Source organism: Osmerus mordax, chromosome 16, assembly GCF_038355195.1.
Source record: "Osmerus mordax isolate fOsmMor3 chromosome 16, fOsmMor3.pri, whole genome shotgun sequence".
NCBI lineage: Eukaryota > Metazoa > Chordata > Actinopteri > Osmeriformes > Osmeridae > Osmerus > Osmerus mordax.
The window spans coordinates 10,176,653-10,198,368 of record NC_090065.1 but is presented as its reverse complement, the minus strand read 5'-3'; the positions used below and the strand labels follow the sequence as shown (position 1 = coordinate 10,198,368).

The following is a 21,716-nucleotide window of genomic DNA, read 5'->3' as shown; positions in this document are numbered from 1 at the left end:
AGTATACCCGGAAAGATAACACGACCAACTGGTATCGTTTTAATTTTGGTATTAATAGTAAATACATATCGTTTTCAAATTGTCTGGGTTTGTAAGGTAACAAATGAGAAAGATGACTCTCCCTGTTTACTTTAATTCTCAAATATCTGCAATAATGGATGTTTTAGCCAAGGCAGCCGTCGCTGAAATAACCAAACTTGTGGAGGAAGGCACCGTCGTGTTAAGATTGGAAATGCGTCGAAGAGACGGTGAAATAGAGGACCTCAAAAGAAGCCTATTAATGGAAAGGGAGCTCAGGAAAGATCAAGAGGCTGCTGCGCGTGTGACAAGTCACAGGTTACATGCTGTAGGGATTCAGGTTGGCAGTCCCGTAAAAGGTTAGTGACTCCAAGTGTAGGGATGTAGTGACTCCACTGGCTGTCAACATTTGCGAGAGATATGACATCATGACATGAGCTGAGAGTATAGTTACATAAATGTGTTTGGTTTTCTCATGAAAATATGTGCTTAAAGATGTTCTCCTTTCAGATATTCAAGAGAAACAGACAACACATTACTCACACGTGGACTCAGACCAGCACCTTGTGCACTGTGGACTGGGACCTTTGGTGAAATCAGAGCCAGTAGAAGAGCTCACACCCCAAGCAGACCCAGGGCATGACACCGGGGAACTGACTAGTAACTTTGAAATAGAAGGTAGAGACGACCAGCTCTGGCATTCTGATTCTCACGGAGTCTGTGGGACAGACTTGGTTGACCCAGAGATATCTAGCACAATAGAAACATGTTTGCAGATGTTTTCTCAAACAGATCAATATCCATCTCACAGTAATATTACAGAAATGCCTTGTAGTTTTTCATCCACTGCAAGCAAATCGCTCGATGAAGCATTTGATCCAGTTTCCATTAAGGTGGAGCCAGACACACAGCCTTCAGCATGCATGGGGGATGTTATGTTGGTGTCCATTCAACCTAGGCAGGGACAGTGTGGAAATGTTGCACACACTGTGGCCAGTGAGAACCTGACTTTGCCGGCAATACTGCAGCAGCCGGGGTTTCCACAAGCAGAGAGAGGGACTGAAGGCATGCCAGGGCCTAACACTGCATACAACCCTGAACATTATGTGAATAGAAACCGTTTTAGAGCTAAAAGAATGGTAAATGTCTGGAAAAATGGACTTGCCCAAAAAATGTTCCTCTGTTCAATTTGTGGTAAAGGCTTCCCCCGCTTCAGCCAGCTGGAAGCTCACCAGCTCAGCCACTCTGGAATCAAACCATACAGATGTTTAGAGTGTGGCAAATGTTTTACTCAGAAAAAGAGATTAAAGACACATCAAAGTGTCCACACGGGTGAGAGACCCTTTAGTTGCAAAATTTGTGGAAAGATGTTCTCAAGACAGGACAACTGTATAAGGCACGAGAGATTTCACAGTGGATTAAAACCACACTCTTGTGTTCAGTGTGGAAAACATTTTACTTCTCTAAGCAACCTCAAAGTGCATCATCAGCAAGTTCATACTTGAAGTAGAAATCCAACTGAATTATTAAAAAATAAAAAATACAAACATTACTTGACAATCAAGAAATGGCCGAGTAGGCCTGTAGCCAGTTTTGCCCAGATGCCCTTAACACCCAAACACCTATGAAGATTCTATACCTAGGTTTGTGCAAGCAATGTTACTGTAATGACTGAATGTTATGTCTTTAGAGAACGTTTTTTAACGGGTCATTTTGTCTTCATAAATAAATATACCCGTTTGTATGTGAATAAAAATCACAAATTATATTCATTGTCCCAATGTTTTTGTTTCCAGAAACTAAATCTACAGGGTTCCCAAATAAGTAACAATTTAGGAAGATTACGGTAAATTAGATGTCACTTCCGCAGTTTACCCGGAAAGATAACAAAACCACACTGGTATCGTCATTTTAGATAAATACACAACGTTTTCAGATTTTCTGGTCTTCGTGAGGTAATATTTGAAAAAGATGTCTCTCCCTGTCTCCCTTAATTCTCAAATATCTGCAATAATGGATGTTTTAGCCAAGGCAGCTGTCGCTGAAATAACCAAACTTGTGGAGGAAGGCACCGTCGTGTTAAGATTGGAAATGCGTCGAAGAGACAGTGAGATAGAGGATCTCAAAAGAAGCCTAATAATGGAAAGAGAGCTCAGGAAAGATCAAGAGGCTGCTGCGCGTGTGACAAGTCACAGGTTACATGCTGTAGGGATTCAGGTTGGCAGTCCCGTAAAAGGTTAGTGACTCTGTGTGTAGGGATGTAGCTGGCTGTCAACATTTGGGAGAGATATGACATCTTGACATTCGAGTCATCAATACATCAATGTGTTTGGTTTTCTCATGAAAATACATGCTTAAAGATGTTCTCCTTTCAGATATTCAAGAGAAACAGACAACACATTACTCACACGTGGACTCAGACCAGCACCTTGTGCACTGTGGACTGGGACCTTTGGTGAAATCAGAGCCAGTAGAAGAGCTCACACCCCAAGCAGACCCAGGGCATGACACCGGGGAACTGACTAGTAACTTTGAAATAGAAGGTAGAGACGACCAGCTCTGGCATTCTGATTCTCACGAAGTCTGTGGGACAGACTTGGTTGACCCAGAGATATCTAGTACAATAGAAAAATGTTTGCAGATGTTTTCTCAAACAGATCAATATCCATCTCACAGTAATATTACAGAAATGCCTTGTCGTTTTTCATCCACTGCAAGCAAATCGCTCGATGAAGCATTTGATCCAGTTTCCATTAAGGTGGAGCCAGACACACAGCCTTCAGCATGCATGGGGGATGTTATGTTGGTGTCCATTCAACCTAGGCAGGGACAGTGTGGAAATGTTGCACACACTGTGGCCAGTGAGAACCTGACTTTGCCGGCAATACTGCAGCAGCCGGGGTTTCCACAAGCAGAGAGAGGGACTGAAGGCATGCCAGGGCCTAACACTGCATACAACCCTGAACATTATGTGAATAGAAACCGTTTTAGAGCTAAAAGAATGGTAAATGTCTGGAAAAATGGACTTGCCCAAAAAATGTTCCTCTGTTCAATTTGTGGTAAAGGCTTCCCCCGCTTCGGCCAGCTGGAAGCTCACCAGCTCAGCCACTCTGGAATCAAACCATACAGATGTTTAGAGTGTGGCAAATGTTTTACTCAGAAAACAAGACTAAAGACACATCAAAGTGTCCACACGGGTGAGAGACCCTTTAGTTGCAAAATTTGTGGAAAGATGTTCTCAAGACAAGACAACTGTATAAGGCACGAGAGATTTCACAGTGGATTCAAACCATACTCTTGTGTTCAGTGTGGAAAACATTTTACTGCTCTGAGCAACCTCAAAGTGCATCATCAGCAAGTTCATACTTAGGGTAGAAATCTAACTGTCATCATTGTTTAAAAACTATCTATAATTGATGTTAATGTAAATAACAGTACTCAATAAACTATTTGTTAAATTTTTTATATATATTATGTATGTTTCTGTTATTTGATGGCATACCAGCAACATGCAAGATCCCAGCCAATTCTCGAAGAAATGTGCGTGTATCTTTCTGTCGTTACGGTACATCAACGTAACGCACGTAATTGTCAACGTAGCGACGTCGTATAAAATTGATCTGTGCTTTGTACCAGAGGAAATAACTTCTAGCTAAGATCGCAGTTTAACTTACTATACAATTCTACATTTATTGTTTGTTCCAGTAGGCTTTGCTCAAATATATAGTCGACCATGTTGCTAACGGGCGCTGCCGTGCGGTCTCAGATTGCCTCCATTGTTGACGTACTCTCCAAAGCAGCAGTAGCAGAAATAAGCAAAGTGGTCGACGATAGCATGATTGTGTTACGATTGGAAATGAGTCAACGTGAAAATGAGATAAAGACCTTGAAAAATAATATAGAAATACTTCATAATGAATTAAGAACTGCGCATGGAACGGAAGAAAGACCACCGCTTCATTTTAGATCTGTTGAGAATCATCATGCAAGAGAAGGTATGCCTATTTAACTATGTCCTGGGATACATGTAGGCTATGTATACCATATACACACGGAATGTGTGAAAGGGTATGACACTTCCTATACTTGCAATAATAGGCAAGTAATCTAAGTTTAGTCATTGCACCCGACACAATGATCTTAACATGGGAAAAGCAAATGATTGCAAGCGCTAAATGCACCCTCTAGTGGTTAGCATCTTAACCACACCTTCCACAAGAGTAGCATGTATTTGTTGTTTTATTTTGTATCTCCCTTAATGTAAATTCTTACCGGTACAGTTATGAGGGTTGTATTATCATTGATTTACAGGTCCAGAAGGAGAGAATGTAAAGGAAGCGTTGTCATCTGGAAGGGACACGTTGGTGAAAGCGGAGCCTGGTCAAACTGTTGAAGCAAGCAAAGAGACAAGAGCACAGCATCTGGATGATGCACTGGCAATGTTTGAGAGAGAAAGATATCGGTGGACGACCAAAACGCACACAGAAAATGATGAAAATTCAGAATATTATCACAATTCAGGGGAGAGCTCCCTGTGTTTCTCTGACCGTTCCCAACTAACTACTACTCCTTCGTTTCAGTCCAGTTCACTGTCTCGAGGTCAATTCAGTTTTGCTCCATATCGTAACACCTTTGGCTCAACCAGGAAAAAAAGGACACTCAAGAGATACATGTCTAAGACACACTTTATTTGCCCTGTATGTGGGAAGAGCTTTGAGCGTATTGGTCACTTGGAAAGGCACAAGCTAATCCATACAGGAGAGAAACCATACAGCTGTGAGATATGTGGGAGGCGTTTCAACCAGAAAAGTACCTTGAAGGGGCATCTGAAGACCCACAGAAATGGTTAGTAACATGAGAGACATAAAATACAGGCTTAGCTTTTGACTTTAAGAATGCATGACAAGGAGCACCAAAGATACATCTATCATAATCCACCTGCAGCCTAATACTACGATTTGGAAATCTACAAATAATTTGTCTCTCAATGATGTACTTGTTGAATGTGATCTCTTCACTTCCCAGGGTCTTTGGTGGTACAGGCGAACACAGGACAGACACGTGGTCCTGAGGCACACCATTCGGGGGATGACGGGAGCAAAGGGGGGGAAGACCCCAAATCTGCAGCCGACGTGCAGATGAAGGCCGAACCTGGGGAGAAAACTTCTTTCCAGCAGCTCCATCATGAAGAAGACGAACACACTAGAGAGAGACCAGACCTTGAAGAACTGAGAATGGTTGAGGGAGAGCATCAGCAATGGGCATCCAGCTCACATGCGGACAGTGATAATGGAACCAGCAATCCTGAGTATTTCAACAGTTCAGGACAGAGCTCCATGAGTCTCTCCGGACTCTCTCCAATACTTCCTGTTCCTGGTGCAATGGAAGCCTCCTGTAGCACTATGTCATTCCCAGCTATGGTCTCCCAGCAACAGTATGGACACACGGAAACACCCCTGATATCAAGCGATGGTACAGTCCATCCAACCTTTCATCCTGGCTTGCCTAAGAAAACAAGAGATGTCCAAATTGTAAAACCAAAGAGATACTTCATCTGTTCAACATGCGGCAAAAGTTTTGAGCGAATTGGTCACCTGGAAAGACACCAGCGAATCCATACAGGGGAGAAACCGTACAGCTGTGAAATATGTGGGAGATGCTTCAATCAAAAAAGTACTCTGAAAGGCCATCTCAAAGTTCACATAAATGGTAAAAGAAAAAACATTTGTCTGCATCAAATTATCTACTTAGTTTACCACTAGATAATATGTGACACAGCTTTGAAATATCACCAACTATTAGAAGATGGAAAATGATGAAGGAACTAATACTAGTATGATTATTAACTGTTCGCAAACATTTGGTTGTTAGTCTCAATTAATTTAAATAATAGTACCAACATTGAGATTGAATGTATCCTTTTAAAATCTTTTTCTTTCAAGGCACTGGCACTGAAGCAGTTGAGGGATATCAGCCTGTTGATAAGAAGACCGTCCACCCAACAGACACAGAGAACCCTGGGAAACAAAAGCAGTTGCCTTCCCTCGCTATGTCCAGCCCTGGATATAGTGAGGGGAACAGCAGACCCGACTCAATGGTCAAAGCAGAGCGAAAGACTCTTGAAACCCCAGCGCTCAACCAACCAGGAAGTGAACATGTGCCGGTAGGTCCGGACCCACTGGCCCAAACCTACGTCATGGACGGAAGAGACGGTCAGCTGTGGACCCCTGCGACCGACAGGACTGGGGACGAACAGCCGGCCATTCCGGGTTGTTCTGATACCACCTCTCACTTTGATCCTAATTTTAAGTATCGTAACAGTCCGTTTGAGGGGGCGCAGAGTGCACACCGGTGCTTTACATCACCTAGTGCAGTTGAGCAAGGAATGTCTTTTCTCAATGAGAAAGACAAGATGGAGATGATTCAGCAAGAGCAATATGCTATGATGGCGTTGCAGTCGCGGAACATTGACATGACAGGACTCCCAGGGTTGCATGGACAGGTAGATACTGTGGAGGAAAGGGTGATGAGGGAGCACATGGCAGAGTCCAACGATAGTCAGGAGGGAAGTTTGTTTGCGTTAGGGGTCAACACGTTTGATGATTCAAAGGTGGGCGATGATGTAGACACCACGAGACAAAAATGTTTTATATGCTCAACTTGTGGAAGAAGCTTTGATCGCTTCAGCCATTTCGAAAGACACCAGCGCACACATACAGGTGAAAAACCCTACAATTGTGAAATATGTGGAAAAACTTTCACTCAGAAGTGCAGCCTGAAAGTGCACCAAAAACTTCACATAAAAGATTGAGTTTCATCATTATGACATGTACAGTATGCTTTACTGTGCTTAGAGATCATATAGAAGTGTATATAATTAACTGATGTGTTTTTCAATATAAAGGTTTTCACGAAACAGTTGAGGGCAATATTTGTGTATGCATATGTATGAGTGTTATATATCTGTTCTGATCCTTTTAGAACTGCACAAGAGTAAACTGTAGCTGATAAGGCCTTGTATATTGGGGAGCGTGCCTATGTTCCCACAGCACTATGTTCCCACATTTCTAAGAGCTTTTTCAAAATTAAGGGTTCACCATTCCGTAGCTGCGATTTGAAGGAGCTAGCTAGCTTCCAAACTCTCTTGACCCTAACCCTAAATAAATCTGGGAACATAGGTCTGTGGGAACATAGGGCTGACACCGTATATTGTGCTTCTCGTGCTGTGTACCCATTTGTGGGACAACAGTTTTATCTTAGAACATACTCGATCCATCCATGTATTTTCTATGGATCTCGAATAAATTTAGAAGGTTATCTACCTTCGTTGTATATGTAATAGTTTTTGCGTTTTCATGTAATGTCATTTATCATGTTTACGGTAGTCGCTCTACTCCCACCGGAAGAAGCCTTGTAGAAGAACTCGACACCCCTGGATCATGCAATTTTTTTTATTGTTAAGTCTCAATGTAGCATAAGGATTTTGATGCAATTTTGAAGAGTATACAATGTTGGTGTGTTTGTGAATTTTATATTTACAAATAAACCATAACAATGTCGACGTGCAGGCCAACCACCTTTCAGACACAACTAACCGCGATTATGGAGGTCTTGACTAAGGCTGCAGTGGCAGAAATTTCAAGGCTGGTCGACGATAGATGTACTGTATTACATTTAGAAGTCTCCCGACATCAAAATGAAAATGACATTCTCAAGGGGAAATTGCTCAAGGTTGAAAGCGAACTAAAAAACGAACGAACACGGCGCAGTACCGAAGCTGGTAAGTGCATTGGATTGCATCGACGTATTTTCGTTCTGGGCTGTTAAGGGTGTTGTAATTAAGTATCATGTGCGGCCAGAGTTAATGCTTTAATAGCAATGCACTATTAGTGTACAGTTGAAACACTTCCAATAAGTATACTGTACACACAGCATTCCGTGTTTGAACCAATGAACACAAACTCCCGACCAAATCCTCAGTTTACCCTATCGACGGTGACTATAATGCGTTAAAAGGTCCAGATAATTGTGTACGATTTAATCTGGTTTACTGCATTTTATAGGCTACATAAGAATGGCGGGTAATAGTTTCATTATTTATTATTACTCTATCTATTGAGCAAACATTCACTGTATTTACTTGGTATTGTTCATATCCTACAGATACCTACGTGGAGAAAGTAGGAGGGCCTCCAGATTGGAGAGCAAATCAGAGGCCAGATGAAGACCCAGCGTTTGGAGCTGGAGTCAGCATGAAACCGTTCACTGTACATTCCGAGGTATGTGTCCGTTTCGGCCAAATAGTTCAATTTCAAGTCCTCCCGAACTTGAAACATGGACTATATAGAAACACAATGAAAAGTTCTGGAGTCCCTCCTTTTCAATGTATTTTGAGAAGGAGTCAGGGAGACAGTATAGGGAGCATGCATTAATCCTAATGTATCATGAATGTGTAGGGAAATTGTGTTAAGTTCTTTAACATGTATTACAATTATTTAGCAATATTTTTACCCAAACAGTGTAAAATAAATTCTTACTTAAATTCTGATTCTCATTGTATTTCTTCTAGCCTGCAGATATAGACACCACTAAGTCCCTTATGATTAAAGAGGAGAGGCCAGATGAGGAACTATGGACAAACAATCCACATAGTGATGGTTTGCAACTTCCAGGAAGTATTCTCTACCACGATGTCCTTGAGGAATTCCAGATTGAGAATCAACACTTTGAGGATGAGCTTCACACCCAACAGCCACATTCCAAAGAACCAAATAAACATTGTGAAAAACCCAGATTTTCAACAGAAGATTCAAACTCGAGCAGTACAGGACACAATGGGGTGGAGACCAATGTTTTTGTTGTGAAACTGGAGAAGGAGGAAGAGCATTCTGAGTTTCTATTGGATGCATGTCAACACAGCACAGGGAAACAAAATCCTACAGGTATTGGGTTTGCCATGGATGAAAGAGACAGTCAGCTGTGGGCTTCGATAGTTCAAGAGAATCCCAACATTGACGCTGACTTTCCTACTTTCTCCAACGTAGCAGACCAGTATTCTCAGACTTTTTCAGACTGTTCAGAAGCAGCCCCGTTCTCAGCCTCCAAAGAATCTTCGGGGTTGTCTCAGTCTACTCCACAGAGCCCCTGCAAAGTCATGGCAAGCAATGTTCATCTCAAAGATAAACTTGCACCTCAGTTCATGTCCACATTTCATTGCATGCCTCAGCACTCACAGAGAAATGACCACATCTCACTTACTGATCAGCAAATGCTTGAAAAGTCAACCGCATCTCATTCAGGAATGACTTTCCCAACCAACAATCAACTGGGCATATCTCACCACACAAAAAACAACTTTGCGGCAGCTAGAAGGGACAAATTCACCTCCCAACGTGGCAAAACGTTCAGTCGCTCGCCTTACATCAAGATACACCAGCAAGTTATCCCGGGACACGAGTCCCTTAGCTGCGACATGTGTGGGAAGAGGTTTGCGTCGCTCGCTCACCTGGTCCAACACAACCGCGTTCACACCGGGGAGCGTCCGTTTGGTTGCGCCACGTGTGGGAAGCGCTTCTCGCAGAAAGGGAGCCTGAAAGCCCACCAGCGCATCCACAGCGGCGAGAGGCCGTTCTGCTGCGCTCAGTGTGGCAAGACCTTCACTCTCAAGCACCACTTGAAGAGGCACAGGCTGATTCACACGACAGAGATGACTGAGAGAGGACTCCAACTGCCCGTGGAGAAAGACTCACTTATACCCTGGAGAGGATAAACGTTACTCTTGTCAGTCAAATATTGTACTTTTGATATATGAAATACTACTCCGCTGTTGATATTGTAAATTAAAGGTTTGTCATGAAAGGGGATACGCTTTTGGGAACAAGATTAATTTGGTCACAAGTAACATTTAAGTGTATTTGTCCTGTAGAGCATCACATGTAAGCAGTACCTTTCCATTTCAAGGTCCAGGATTTAAAAATATTCAGAGTGTGTCAAATGTGTTTGACTATGTTTGGATCCTGACAATCCTGGCCTCTTTTGTTAAAAGCATCCCTATGCACAAGACAGTTAACAGGGTTTTTGAACTTTCACCAGAGGGCAGTGTGAATCAAGCTCAACTGTGAAACTATTTTAAACAGGATCCAGGCACAGGATTTGGTAGTAGAACAGGAACAACCTACTTTGACTGACTTTAATGTTTACCTCTCCATCGCTGTCACGAGAACATCAATTTCAGTGCAAATCTCAGACAAAGACAAGACAAAGATGAAAAGGCCTCGGGTCATGAAACAAGATAGTATATATATAGTATGTTTAAGGCAGAGGTGACAAGTTCCAGGAATTGAATAAATAAGGGTGATCATGTTTCAGTATCAGTTGATGTGCCACTTTAGGGGAGGTTAGGCTGCAGCTATGGGTAAATATCTCTCCCATGTATGCCAAGCTAGTGAACATTATGCAGACTTTTTTGTTTTAGAACAAAATTGTGGGATTTTAATGTGAAAGCATAGAGTCACTGAAGTGGAAGCTTTGGAACATTCTATACTATAGATTGCTGCGGAACACTGTAGAGTAAACAAATTCCACCCAAGGTTACTATGGAACTGCACGTGACACATCCTGGAGCAGAATGTCCTAAGCTGTTTCTGTTCAGCTAAAACTCCCAGCCTAAACATCCAGACTCTGGGTACGGACCAGCTCCACTGACAAAGGTTTGAAGTCTCCAAATTGACCAAACATGCATGACTTTTCCAACAATAAGAGCCACTGCTTATCAAAATACAATGTTAATCCAATTTAAATAATAGTACATAAGTCTACCTCTCTGTTTAAATGATATTTTCAGACATGTACTAAAAAGTTAACTGCACAGAGGCTTAGTAGAAACAAAATGCACGAGTGAACAACTGAAAACAAGAGGGACATATAGATAATCTCTGGCCTGCCCTCAGAGACTCGGCACATGACCTTGTATGGCTATAAACACTGATGATTTGACGTCACGGAAAACACTGGTTGGAGGAGGGAGGGCATGGCTGTTGAATAGTTTTGGTGAGAAAAAGGGAAAAAGTGACCACGAGAGCAAGGGAAACAATGCAGGGATAAGGATGGCAAAACAATACTGCTGTCAGGTGGTGTTTTAACGCATGGTTGACACCCCTCTAAAGTCAACAGACGGTTTCACACCAGAGTGCCAGAGATAAAAGGCAGAGATGATACCACTTCTTCAGCCACTCATATCAAATTGAGTTTACATTAAAGTGACATGAACTACCATGTAACTGCATAGCAATACCTATAGTCAAAACGCTCAACTCTGGTAAACTGTTTTTACAAGAATTGCAATGCGATTAAACGGTGTTAGCAGTACAGGTTATTACAGAAGTGAAAGAGGGCACTGAATGGATGACGGTAGTTTATGATATGCGGCTGTTGTTCAGGAGCAGCTGAAGGTTGTGTTGCTAAAACAAGGTCAACATTGACATTATCTTACCCTTGGAAAGCCCAACCTGCCCCTACCAAGTTTCACTTATGTAATGATTTGCATTGCTAAACCGTAATAAAATGTAACTACATAGCAATTCGTATCTAACTACAATGTTGTTTATTTAGGTATTGATGCGTAGTTACATTGTAGTTAATGTAACCTTAATGTAAAGTGTTGCTACTTATTCATTTGCAGAAGTAAGAACTGTGTGAATGTCAGTGTGTGCAAACAAAAACCTTCTAACTCTATTGTCAAAAGCATCACATTCTGACATGATTAGTTTTCACTGTAAGTTTTTAATAGTTAATGACAGCCGCACTTGTACAAACCACCCAAACTAACATTTTCAGTAACTTGTTTACGTAGACTTCAACACAATTGTATCAAATGCAAGTACATAAATAAATGTTATAAATATATTTTAAATATTACATTTTTAACTGTTACACACCAGAACATTGTTACATTTAGTTATATTAAATTAATAAACTATAATTGTATAGTTTATAGTGTCCCAGAATGTACTTATAGTACTTATAGTACAAGGATTTCTATACAATACAGGGTTATAGTTTTCTTAATTCCCTTTTTTTTTAAACATTCAATCAATTCAGGTTTCTTTAACTTAACACAACACATTACTTCTATACAATGTCTTGTCAGTGTGCATATACAGTGCAAAAGTCATTACAGCATTCTATACCAGAACCATATATTTTCATAAAATGTCAGGTGCAAAGATGAGTTAAAAGCTACCTAGAAGAATGTAAACTTAAGGTACAGTAGAAGAAAAACCAAAACACAGTTCCCAAGATCAGGCTACCAACTACCTTTGCCCAAGCAAGCCCGTTCCCACACACACCAGTAGTAGTTAAGTACGACTCAGGTGAGCCACAGGGTCAAAAGGACAACAGGATAAGCCCGTTCTGGTGCTAAGTCATGCGTAGTTGCTGCTGTGCTTGATGCGGTTGACCAATGTGGATACCAGCTTCTGCAGCGCGTCCGCCCTCAGCCTGCCCGCCTCCAGGACCTCCTCGTGATTGGCCTTCTCCTGGCTGTCGTAGTCCATCACCGCCTCATTGGTTATCAGAGACAGAGCGAAGACCTTCATCCCGCAGTGCCGTGCCACGATCACCTCGTGCACCGTGCTCATCCCTACAAACCAGACAGAAGCAAACAGGTGAGTTCAACCCAACATACAGTATGGAGCAGCGTTCCAATGACGTCAGAGGTCTCCTTGAGAGCTATCCAATCAAAGAGAATATTTCTCTCTTATTTGAGGTTATGGGTTACTTACGGGATGTCTGGGACCGCCCTCTCGCCCAGCCTAAATGTGAAAACGTCTCTCCAGATAGCGTGTGGTCTCTGTCCCCAAACTTACCCACAGCATCGGCTCCTAGTCTGTGCAGCATACGACACTCAGCGATGGTCTCAAAGGAGGGGCCGCCCAGGACACAGTACACTCCCTCACGCAGGAAGTGGCTGTAGCCAAGCTCCTTCCCCACTTCCAGTGCCACCTGCACCAGTTCCCGATCATAGGCGTCAGACATGCAGGGGAAACGGACACCGAACCTAAGGAGGAGAGGGGTAGGCGGTTTATTTACCAACATTTGGTTGACTTTAGTTTGTGAAATACTTGTCATTCTCTATCCAATCCATACATGCATACACATTTATATTGTCTATTTATATATGTATACATCCATCCATAAAAACATATTTTCTTCCGTTCTCCCTTCTTTCCTTACTTGCATCCATCTATTCATTAAACCATCCTTTCTCTCCTTCCATTCATCCATTCATCTATCCAGCCAGCCATCTATCCAGCCAGCCATCTAGCCAGCCAGCCAGCCAACCAGTCAACCAGCCAGCCAGCCAGCCAGCCCACCCCTACATTTACACCCACTTGTCATCATTGGGTCCAGCCAGGGGATTGATCCCAGCAAAGCCAGGCATGTTGATGTGGTCCTTCATGATCATGATGTCTCCCACCTTGTAGTCCTGGTTGAGACCCCCCGCCGCGTTGGTCAGGATCACTGTGTCCACCCCCAGTAGCTTGAAGATTCGCATGGGCATTGTGATCTGGAATGCAGAACATGTACATCAAATACAATGTATATATTGAATATACAAAACACTTCTGTTTTTTTGTTTTAATGAGTGTGTACCGTGTCACTATGTGTCATTGGAATCAAATTGATGCAAGGTGCAGTAGTGAGATATTGAGAACAGAGAGAGAGAGAGAGAGAGAGAGAGAGAGAGAGGTAGAGAGTAGACACAGGTGGGCCATGATGACTGGTGATACCAGCACTACACACCTTCTGGATGGGATAGCCCTCATAGAGGTGAAAGCGTCCTTGCATGCACACACATGGCTTCCCTTTTAGGGTCCCAAATACCAGTCTACCAGCATGACCATGCACTGTAACACACACACACACACACATGTGAGTTTGATTAGTGGTTGTTAAAACCCACAAAAAAGCAGAAAGGCCCTGGTCACACCTAACGGCATGACTGCAAGCAGATCAAGCAGACCTCATTGGTCCCTATATGTTTATTGTATGCACCTTCCTGCTTTCATGGCGAATAAATCCCATTCTGATTCTGGTTTTCGAACTGGGTGCGTCAAGTTGCAGCAGTGATGGACTTTTTTTATTTGAAATGACTGAGCTTACAAGTGTTATACTTCAGCAATGATACAATGGGTATGACCAGAGCTTTAAACAGACTTTTACACATATTCACTTCACATCCACTCTAATACTACACACAGGCAGCCATCACAAACACATACCTGTTTTAATCACTACACACAGGCAGCCATCACAAACACATACCTGTTATAATCACTACACACAGGCAGCCATCACAAACACATACCTGTTATAATCACTACACACAGGCAGCCATCACAAACACATACCTGTTATAATCACTACACACAGGCAGCCATCACAAACACATACCTGTTATAATCACTACACACAGGCAGCCATCACAAACACATACCTGTTATAATCACTACACACAGGCAGCCATCACAAACACATACCTGTTATAATCACTACACACAGGCAGCCATCACAAACACATACCTGTTATAATCACTACACACAGGCAGCCATCACAAACACATACCTGTTATAATCACTACACACAGGCAGCCATCACAAACACATACCTGTTATAATCACTACACACAGGCAGCCATCACAAACACATACCTGTTATAATCACTACACACAGGCAGCCATCACAAACACATACCTGTGCTCTTAGGGAAGTTTGGAATGTCAGAGTAGTTAAACACCTCCCGGTCTTTTAGCATGTCAGCCAAGCCTCCTAGGCCAGAGCCACACACGATGCCCACCTGGGGGCGCACTTTGGACTGGGCGAGCAGCCATTCAGCTGTGGCAGCACACTCCTCATAACCAGACCTGAGAGGAGAGAGAGGAAGTGGGGAGTAAGGGTGGGTTGGTTAGTGTGTCATTCCATTACCCTTTCAAACTCACTAACCCCGTGTGTGTGAGAGAGAGGGGGGAGGTATGAAGGTTGTCAGAGTTGGCTCACTGCTAGGATGGAAATATTGTGTCAAGAACGGGCATGACGAATAAGTAAAGACAGGATGGGATCTGAGTTTTATTGTTTTTGAGATGCATGTCTATCTTCCTGTAATTACAGAACATAACACACCCTAGAACATTCCCAACTCACTGGTTTGACACACACTGACAAAAACACACGCCTTTTCAGACACACACCATAAAATTTAGTCCCCTGGTGTGTGTACTGTAGCCTATACAGTGTGTGCGTCTAGTTTAGGAGACGCCTAACCATCACATGAGTCCTTCAGAGCAGACTGACACTAACACATGCACCCGTTTTACCACATTCTTACAATATCTATCATTGTAATGTTTCACCAAACCATAACCTACTAAAACGAATTACAGCTCAATAAATAGCAAAAAGCCAAGTAACTTAAATTGATAAAATATCATTATACATCCATTGTCTTATCCACCCACAGATTTGTTCTCTTCCAAGTTGCCAACGCAACAGTATCATAACTAGACGAAGATGTCCAAGTCCATTCAAGTTGAAATGGATATAACGAATTTACCATTGCATTTATAGTCTGACTTTGCAAATCAATTTGGTTTACAATAAACACAATACAAGAAAATAAACTAAAAATACAAAATACCGTAGGCCTATATTTGCGACAATCCCGCGCGCACATCGGTTTCATCTAGTCATGGCAGTTCATTAAAGGGGAAGATAAACTGTATTTTATTTCAATATAGGCTACACATAGACACATACTAGTTAATTGTTGCCCAAAAACCTTTAACAAAAATCATCAAAGTGACTTACTCTGAGGCAGCCTCGGGAAACATGTCTTCAAATGAAAATGTGCTCAACAATTGTTAAAAGTTACGTCCAACTTAGAACCGTGTACCACGAAAAGGTAGTAGGCTATTACTTGAGCACGACTCAAAGTTTTATAACTTAGTATAATTTTATAAACGCAATATTGTAACAGCGTGAGGGTGATGTAATATCCACGAAGGGTACGCGGCGCTTATACTGTAAAAACTATTTTACAACGCCACATCCCGGTATGACGAATTATGACATACTCACGCTCTTATTGGCCATCGACGCGGGCGTTGTTCGGATGTAATGTGACCAGTTTCTTTGCCGGGAGAAACCCAATAATAAATTGAGAGTAACATACGTCATAACAAAAGCGTACGTTTTAACAATCACGCAAAAAAGAGAAGTACACTTTGATCACTAGACTGCCCCTCATATCCAACGTTTAAACAACTCACAAAACCACTTACTGAACATTCGATTACACAAACATTTAAAAAGTATGTTTTAAGGGTGATTTGAAACACCTAATGGATGTAGGCTTATAAAAGAGCAGCTTGTGTTCAGATACTGTTCCTAGTGTAGGCTAATGTTAACTAATGCTTGGTTCAGACCCGATTGGCTGTGTTTCATCCTCACACCAACCGTTGCTGGCTCAAACAAACAAACTACTGTGAAGACATTTTAATACGCTTTACCTCAGGTCGGCCTCTGTCTCTGTAGTAAATAAACATGACTATGTGTGCATTCATGACAGTATATCAGTCCTGAAGGACACATTCACATTAGGTGACACCACTCTGTAATCATGTCACATGCAGTCAGAGAAATGTGGAATTCAGAAATATAAAGTTCTAAATGCTGTTCATTGCAGATTTGGGACTTTTACGTGTGTTTTACATGCCAAATAAATGGGTTTATTATTTGTTTAAACTGGAGCTTAGAAAGCCTTTTAAATATTTGCAAATAACTTTTATTTTACAGGTAACATTCAAACTATATATTTTCAACAAAACCAGATATGTCTCAATACATTCGCACCTATATCATTGCGATACACTCATTTCTGTCTTACTCATCTGTGATGAAGGCTTTCAACACCACTATGACTCAATATTCAGTTTGGCAAATAGTATCATGGTACATGAACACAAAAAGGGGTATTCCAAACTGAGTAGATCTAGTTTAATCTCATTGGATACATTTCCATTAAAGAGGCCTAACCCTTTCCTCTATAGGAAAGTCTGCTTTTTGCAGAGGTGTCATTTCTTAATGATCTCTTAATATTCCAAGTATGCTGGCAAGTTCTTTGATGTATCTTCTTGCCTACATTAGTTTTAGTTTTAATGTGTTACTTTTAATGTAGTCATGTCAATATGTCAACATAGCCAATGTCAATAAGGATGTTTTAAGAAAAGTACTTCCTCATTCTTCACTCTAACAGCTGTTGGAAAATAATGTGAATCTTAACCAGTCGAACCAGTAAGACTTGCCAGGCCTCTTTCAGTTTCTCTTTGAAATGAAGAAAACTGCCGAAACCACTGGAATGCTTCATTAGGTCTGCTACTTGGAGAATTTAGGTAATGGCTGTGACCTGTGGGAAAGTGGAGTGGATTTGTTAAGCCCCGCCCTGAAGGTATGACTTGGCTACATCACTGGTCCTCTCCTTTTCCCTCCTCACACCACAAAAAAAACAGCATTTGTCTCCCCCTGCTGGTTTAAATTGGACATTGCTTTCTGCCATGTCCCACACTCCAAAAAGGATTCTATCAAAAATGATTCTATTGCACGCTTCCTACTTGAACCCCTAAAAATCAGTATAATGTAACATATTAATAAGCCTTTAACCTTTTGAATGGTTCAGCCATAATACATGATTTGCCCCCACAAGGTTGTTTTTACATTCTTACAGTAACAGTAGGTTTTACATTCTAAGCACTGGGATCTCTGTTGTTGCTGTTTGTCAGCCTGCAGGTTTCACAATGTCAGAGAGTGGGGTTTTGGTTTGGGACAGTCCACATCAAAGAGGAAGTAAAGCTTGATCCGACACTTGAAGTTTGCATTAAGGCAATCAAAGAACTTTATACTCTCTCTTAACAAATATGGCAGAATAGCCAGGTCTGAATTGCTCTCAAGATCTGAAACATAATAATTTTCAATCAGCCACAGATGAACCTCATCAGGTGTCAACAGCGAAACAGTACAAAGCTGAGTTCGCTGGGTTGTTTTAGGTTGTTATAGTAAAAGATTGAGAGCTTAACACCTGGTGGACTAAGGGGTGGAGATACACTTACTGGCCAACTGTATGAGGACAGTGCTCAGTAAACAGATACCAGCTTGTTGAACCTCTCAGTATTACTATGGAGCTATTGCCACTTTATTTCTATTAGGGATGAGTGGACCAATTGCCCGACAGGAGCCAGCCTGAATGGTTCAAAGTAAAGGGGTGTTCAATGAAAGGGCGGGGGTAAAGGGCAGGGGAGCACGGTGGGTGGACAGGGTAGGCCAGGCGGGGTGGAGAGGGCAGGCAGGAGAACCAGGCAGGAAAGCAGGCAGGACAGACAGACAGGACAGACAGGCAGGACAGACAGGCAGGACAGACAGACAGACAGGCAGGACAGACAGGCAGCCAGCAGAAGGGAACCGGAAAGATGCAAATGAGCACAGTTCTTAATTGTAGTCGATGAACAACCAATCGCAGACAAACAAGGGCAGCGGATGTGTTCCCACTACCACAGGTTAACATGCCAAGAACACTGACCCGGACATAGCTTCTCTCTTTCACACACACATTCATGCACATACACACACACCACACCACACACACACACACACACACACACACTTCAATCAACCTCCTGTGACCCCAGCCTCTAGTGAGATATTTGCTCTACAGTACACATAGATATTGATAGGTATTGGATAGGTATTGGATCTCCCAATTAACCAGATACACAGCGATTCATATTGTAACCCATATTGGTTTTTCCACATCAAATGGCAAGACAATCAAAAGCCAAGAAGGACCACCTGAACTTTTTAGCCTTTACAACTAACTGTGGTGATCAACACAATGCCCATTAGAGATGCCAACGTCGACTCATCCGACTCATAAGAAACTTGGTTTCAATCATTAACCCTCCACCCCAGGCCCTCTCTCTATCCCCCTTTCCCTTGTCCAATAAAGAAAAGCTTCGTCACCGTTATATGAGCCAGAATGGAGGCAGTATTCGCCTCACGAAATTCGCTCTCTTTATGTGTTTCACTCTGGGACATTCTGTTCAAGCGCAAGAGGCCACACCAAAAGCTGTTCACAAAAGGCAGTGAATGCAGGCCCGCGAGGGTATCCTAAACAAGTGTGTGTTTGTGTGTGTGTGTGTGGTTAGTAGAGCAGGTGTCATGCTGAGCATCCTTAAAAAATTCTACTCAGATTACTGGCAGGTTTCTAAATAAGTTAGCCTACATTTCTTAGTGAGACTAAAACCTATTCGCTAGTAAAACCCATAGGCCTATGGTTATCCAAGCATGGGTATAACTCATCAATCTTGTTTGGTGGTAAATCGTAGCTGTATTTGCTTTTAGTGGTTACAACGTTCTGCATCATCACACACTTTTCATCTGAATTATTATTGTTTTAAATATGAAAGACCAAGCTGAGGCTGAACGTGGGGTGCTACTATTTACTGTACATGTTTTTCCATCGTTCAAGACCCCATTCCAACTCAATAGGGCCTATGCTTGATATCGAAGCAATGCCATTTCAAAAGACGAATAAAACACATTCATGAAAGCCACTAACATTTTGTATATGACAATCAAATCAGCGCCAATTGCGTGACCAATTAATGCAGAACGCACGCGCAAGAAACCGAATCGAAGTGAGAGAGATCGGGTGTTTGTGGGTGTGTTTGCATGTGTGTGAAAGAGAGAGAGAGAGAGATGACCGCTTATAAAGCCAAAACTGACGGTCTAATTTCAAGATAAAGTGTGTCAGGGACTGGGTCAAGAGACGAGTCCGAGAAATGATTCTCGTAACCTGCATCAAGGGTGCATCCGTTTCGAGTTGAATATCTTAGAGAAATTATACTACCACAGCAGCGTCCAAGTTGGAATGCATTGAGTGGGTTGCGTGAGCATGCGTATGATAACAATGCCGACATGTGCAAGACACAAATGCCGATGGTTCTTGTCGTGTAATACAAGATCAATGCATCTAACTTAATCTGCATGCTTCAATTAATCTTTTAACCCGACTGCAAGGTAAGTAATTAATCTATTCCGGGATAACATACATTTAAAATAGTAATATTACAAAGCAGTTTCACCTTGTGCAGCCCACTGAGTGAATATAATCTCAAGTAATTTCAAACACAACAGTAACAGTAACAATACCTATAATGAGCTATAATCATATTTATTTACCAAGTAAGGTATTGTAATTACTGTTGTTTGTGATTTATTTAACATTTATTAGCAGTAGGCTACATAATGAATGTCATGTAAATACAAGACTTGCAGGTGGTCCAATATAGTTGCTTGTACCTCACTTCATACACTGATAGTTTTTATATTATTTAGCAGTCCTGCTTGTGGAACAAACCACCCCACAAAATATAACTTTTCTGCAATCCATGAACAAGATGTTCTAACTAACCCCAAAAATCTCATTTATATAATTACTAATCTAATCAAATGTATATCTATGCTGTAAACCCCCATTATGGTACTCTCTGCTAAACAATTTCCAGATAAAACTTAAAAAGTAGGACAGAATCATGACTCATGACATCTTTATTTCCGTTTATCCCAACCTAGCAGTTGACAACTCTCTAAGAAGCAATCACATCAAGCAGAGGTGGTCACATCTGTGATAGAAACCAAGAACGTTCCTGTTTCGTCCCCACAGCTCGACTAAGTTACAGCTATTCACATGGATCTCATTGAATCCTAAAGATTTCCCTTTGGAAAATAAGTTGAAATTAAAGTTGAAACTTTTACTTAAGACTGAAAAATCTAAAGAACACCTAGCATTTTGGAGCTAAGGGTAGTTTGGTTTACTGTAACAGGTGTTTACAGTTGATTCCAATTGAGAAAACTTTATTGTATATTTAAACCCTTCTGGATGTTTAGGACCTAAAGATAACATAGAGTTAGAAAGAATTTGCTTGTGTTTCTCATGAAGTGGAGGGATTCTAATAAGTGATTAGGACAGCAGTACAACACTACATCACATAATTACTATTGATATTTGTGTGTATGTGTGTGTGTAAGAGATGAAGTGTAAAAGAGGTATGGATAGAAGAGAGCGGGAAAGAGAAACGGAGAGGAAAAGAGAAGCGAAAGAGCAAAAGAGAGATAGAGAGAGGAGGGAGAGGGAGAGAGAGGAAAGAGAGGGAGAGGGAGAGAGAGGAAGGAAGAGAGATAGAGAGAGAGAGAGAGAGGGAGGGGTGATAGTGTGTTTCAGATGGTGGGGCATTACTCTACTTTCCAGAATACTAACGAGGGCCTTTGTCACAGATCTCTTTCTCTCTTTGCCCCTTTTCCGCTCTCTCGCTGCTCCTTTCACATACACACACACGCGCGCATACACACACTTGCACACACTTGATTTTGTCAATGGCGCCTTTTGTTCCTTTCATCTCTGTCCCAAACAAAGCATTCTTGTGTACGCAGGACGGAAAGGGTGAGGGAGAGAGAAGAGAAGGAAAGAGAGAGAAAGAGACAGAGACAGACGAAAACATGCAACACGCTTTTATAGTTTAGCGAAGGCAAAGTTTTGATTCTGTGAAAGGGTCAGCACTACGTAGACCACGAGAGCTCATCTGTTACC

At 41.8% G+C, this 21,716-nt stretch overlaps 2 protein-coding genes across 2 annotated transcripts; one reads left to right on the top strand and one right to left on the bottom strand.

The window, feature by feature from the left end:
• Positions 1-14: 14 nt before the first annotated feature.
• LOC136958926 (zinc finger protein Xfin-like) lies at positions 15-9,874 on the top strand. The gene is made up of 9 exons (XM_067253069.1): positions 15-377; positions 529-1,511; positions 3,746-4,013; positions 4,330-4,863; positions 5,044-5,727; positions 5,961-6,820; positions 7,567-7,798; positions 8,182-8,297; positions 8,588-9,874. The coding sequence occupies exons 1-9, from the start codon at positions 104-106 to the stop codon at positions 9,785-9,787; spliced, it is 5,151 nt and encodes a 1,716-aa protein (XP_067109170.1). The 5' UTR covers positions 15-103; the 3' UTR covers positions 9,788-9,874.
• Positions 9,875-11,779: 1,905 nt separating this feature from the next.
• On the bottom strand, positions 11,780-16,132 carry pnp5b (purine nucleoside phosphorylase 5b). Its single transcript, XM_067252814.1, has 6 exons — positions 15,884-16,132; positions 14,774-14,943; positions 13,822-13,925; positions 13,410-13,585; positions 12,885-13,075; positions 11,780-12,658 (listed from the first exon to the last, which is right to left on the bottom strand). The coding sequence occupies exons 1-6, from the start codon at positions 15,904-15,906 to the stop codon at positions 12,441-12,443; spliced, it is 882 nt and encodes a 293-aa protein (XP_067108915.1). The 5' UTR covers positions 15,907-16,132; the 3' UTR covers positions 11,780-12,440.
• Between the last annotated feature and the right edge of the window lie 5,584 nt (positions 16,133-21,716).

Coding starts and splice junctions, on each gene's coding strand:
- LOC136958926 (XM_067253069.1), top strand. CDS start 104: ATGAGAAAGATGACTCTCCCTGTTTACTTTAATTCTCAAATATCTGCA. Junction 4,864..5,043: donor TCTGAAGACCCACAGAAATG/GTTAGTAACATG, acceptor TTCACTTCCCAG/GGTCTTTGGTGGTACAGGCG. Junction 6,821..7,566: donor TGCACCAAAAACTTCACATA/AAAGATTGAGTT, acceptor TACAAATAAACC/ATAACAATGTCGACGTGCAG.
- pnp5b (XM_067252814.1), bottom strand. CDS start 15,906: ATGTTTCCCGAGGCTGCCTCAGA. Junction 14,944..15,883: donor TTTCCCGAGGCTGCCTCAGA/GTAAGTCACTTT, acceptor CTCTCCTCTCAG/GTCTGGTTATGAGGAGTGTG. Junction 13,076..13,409: donor GCTGGACCCAATGATGACAA/GTGGGTGTAAAT, acceptor TCTCCTCCTTAG/GTTCGGTGTCCGTTTCCCCT.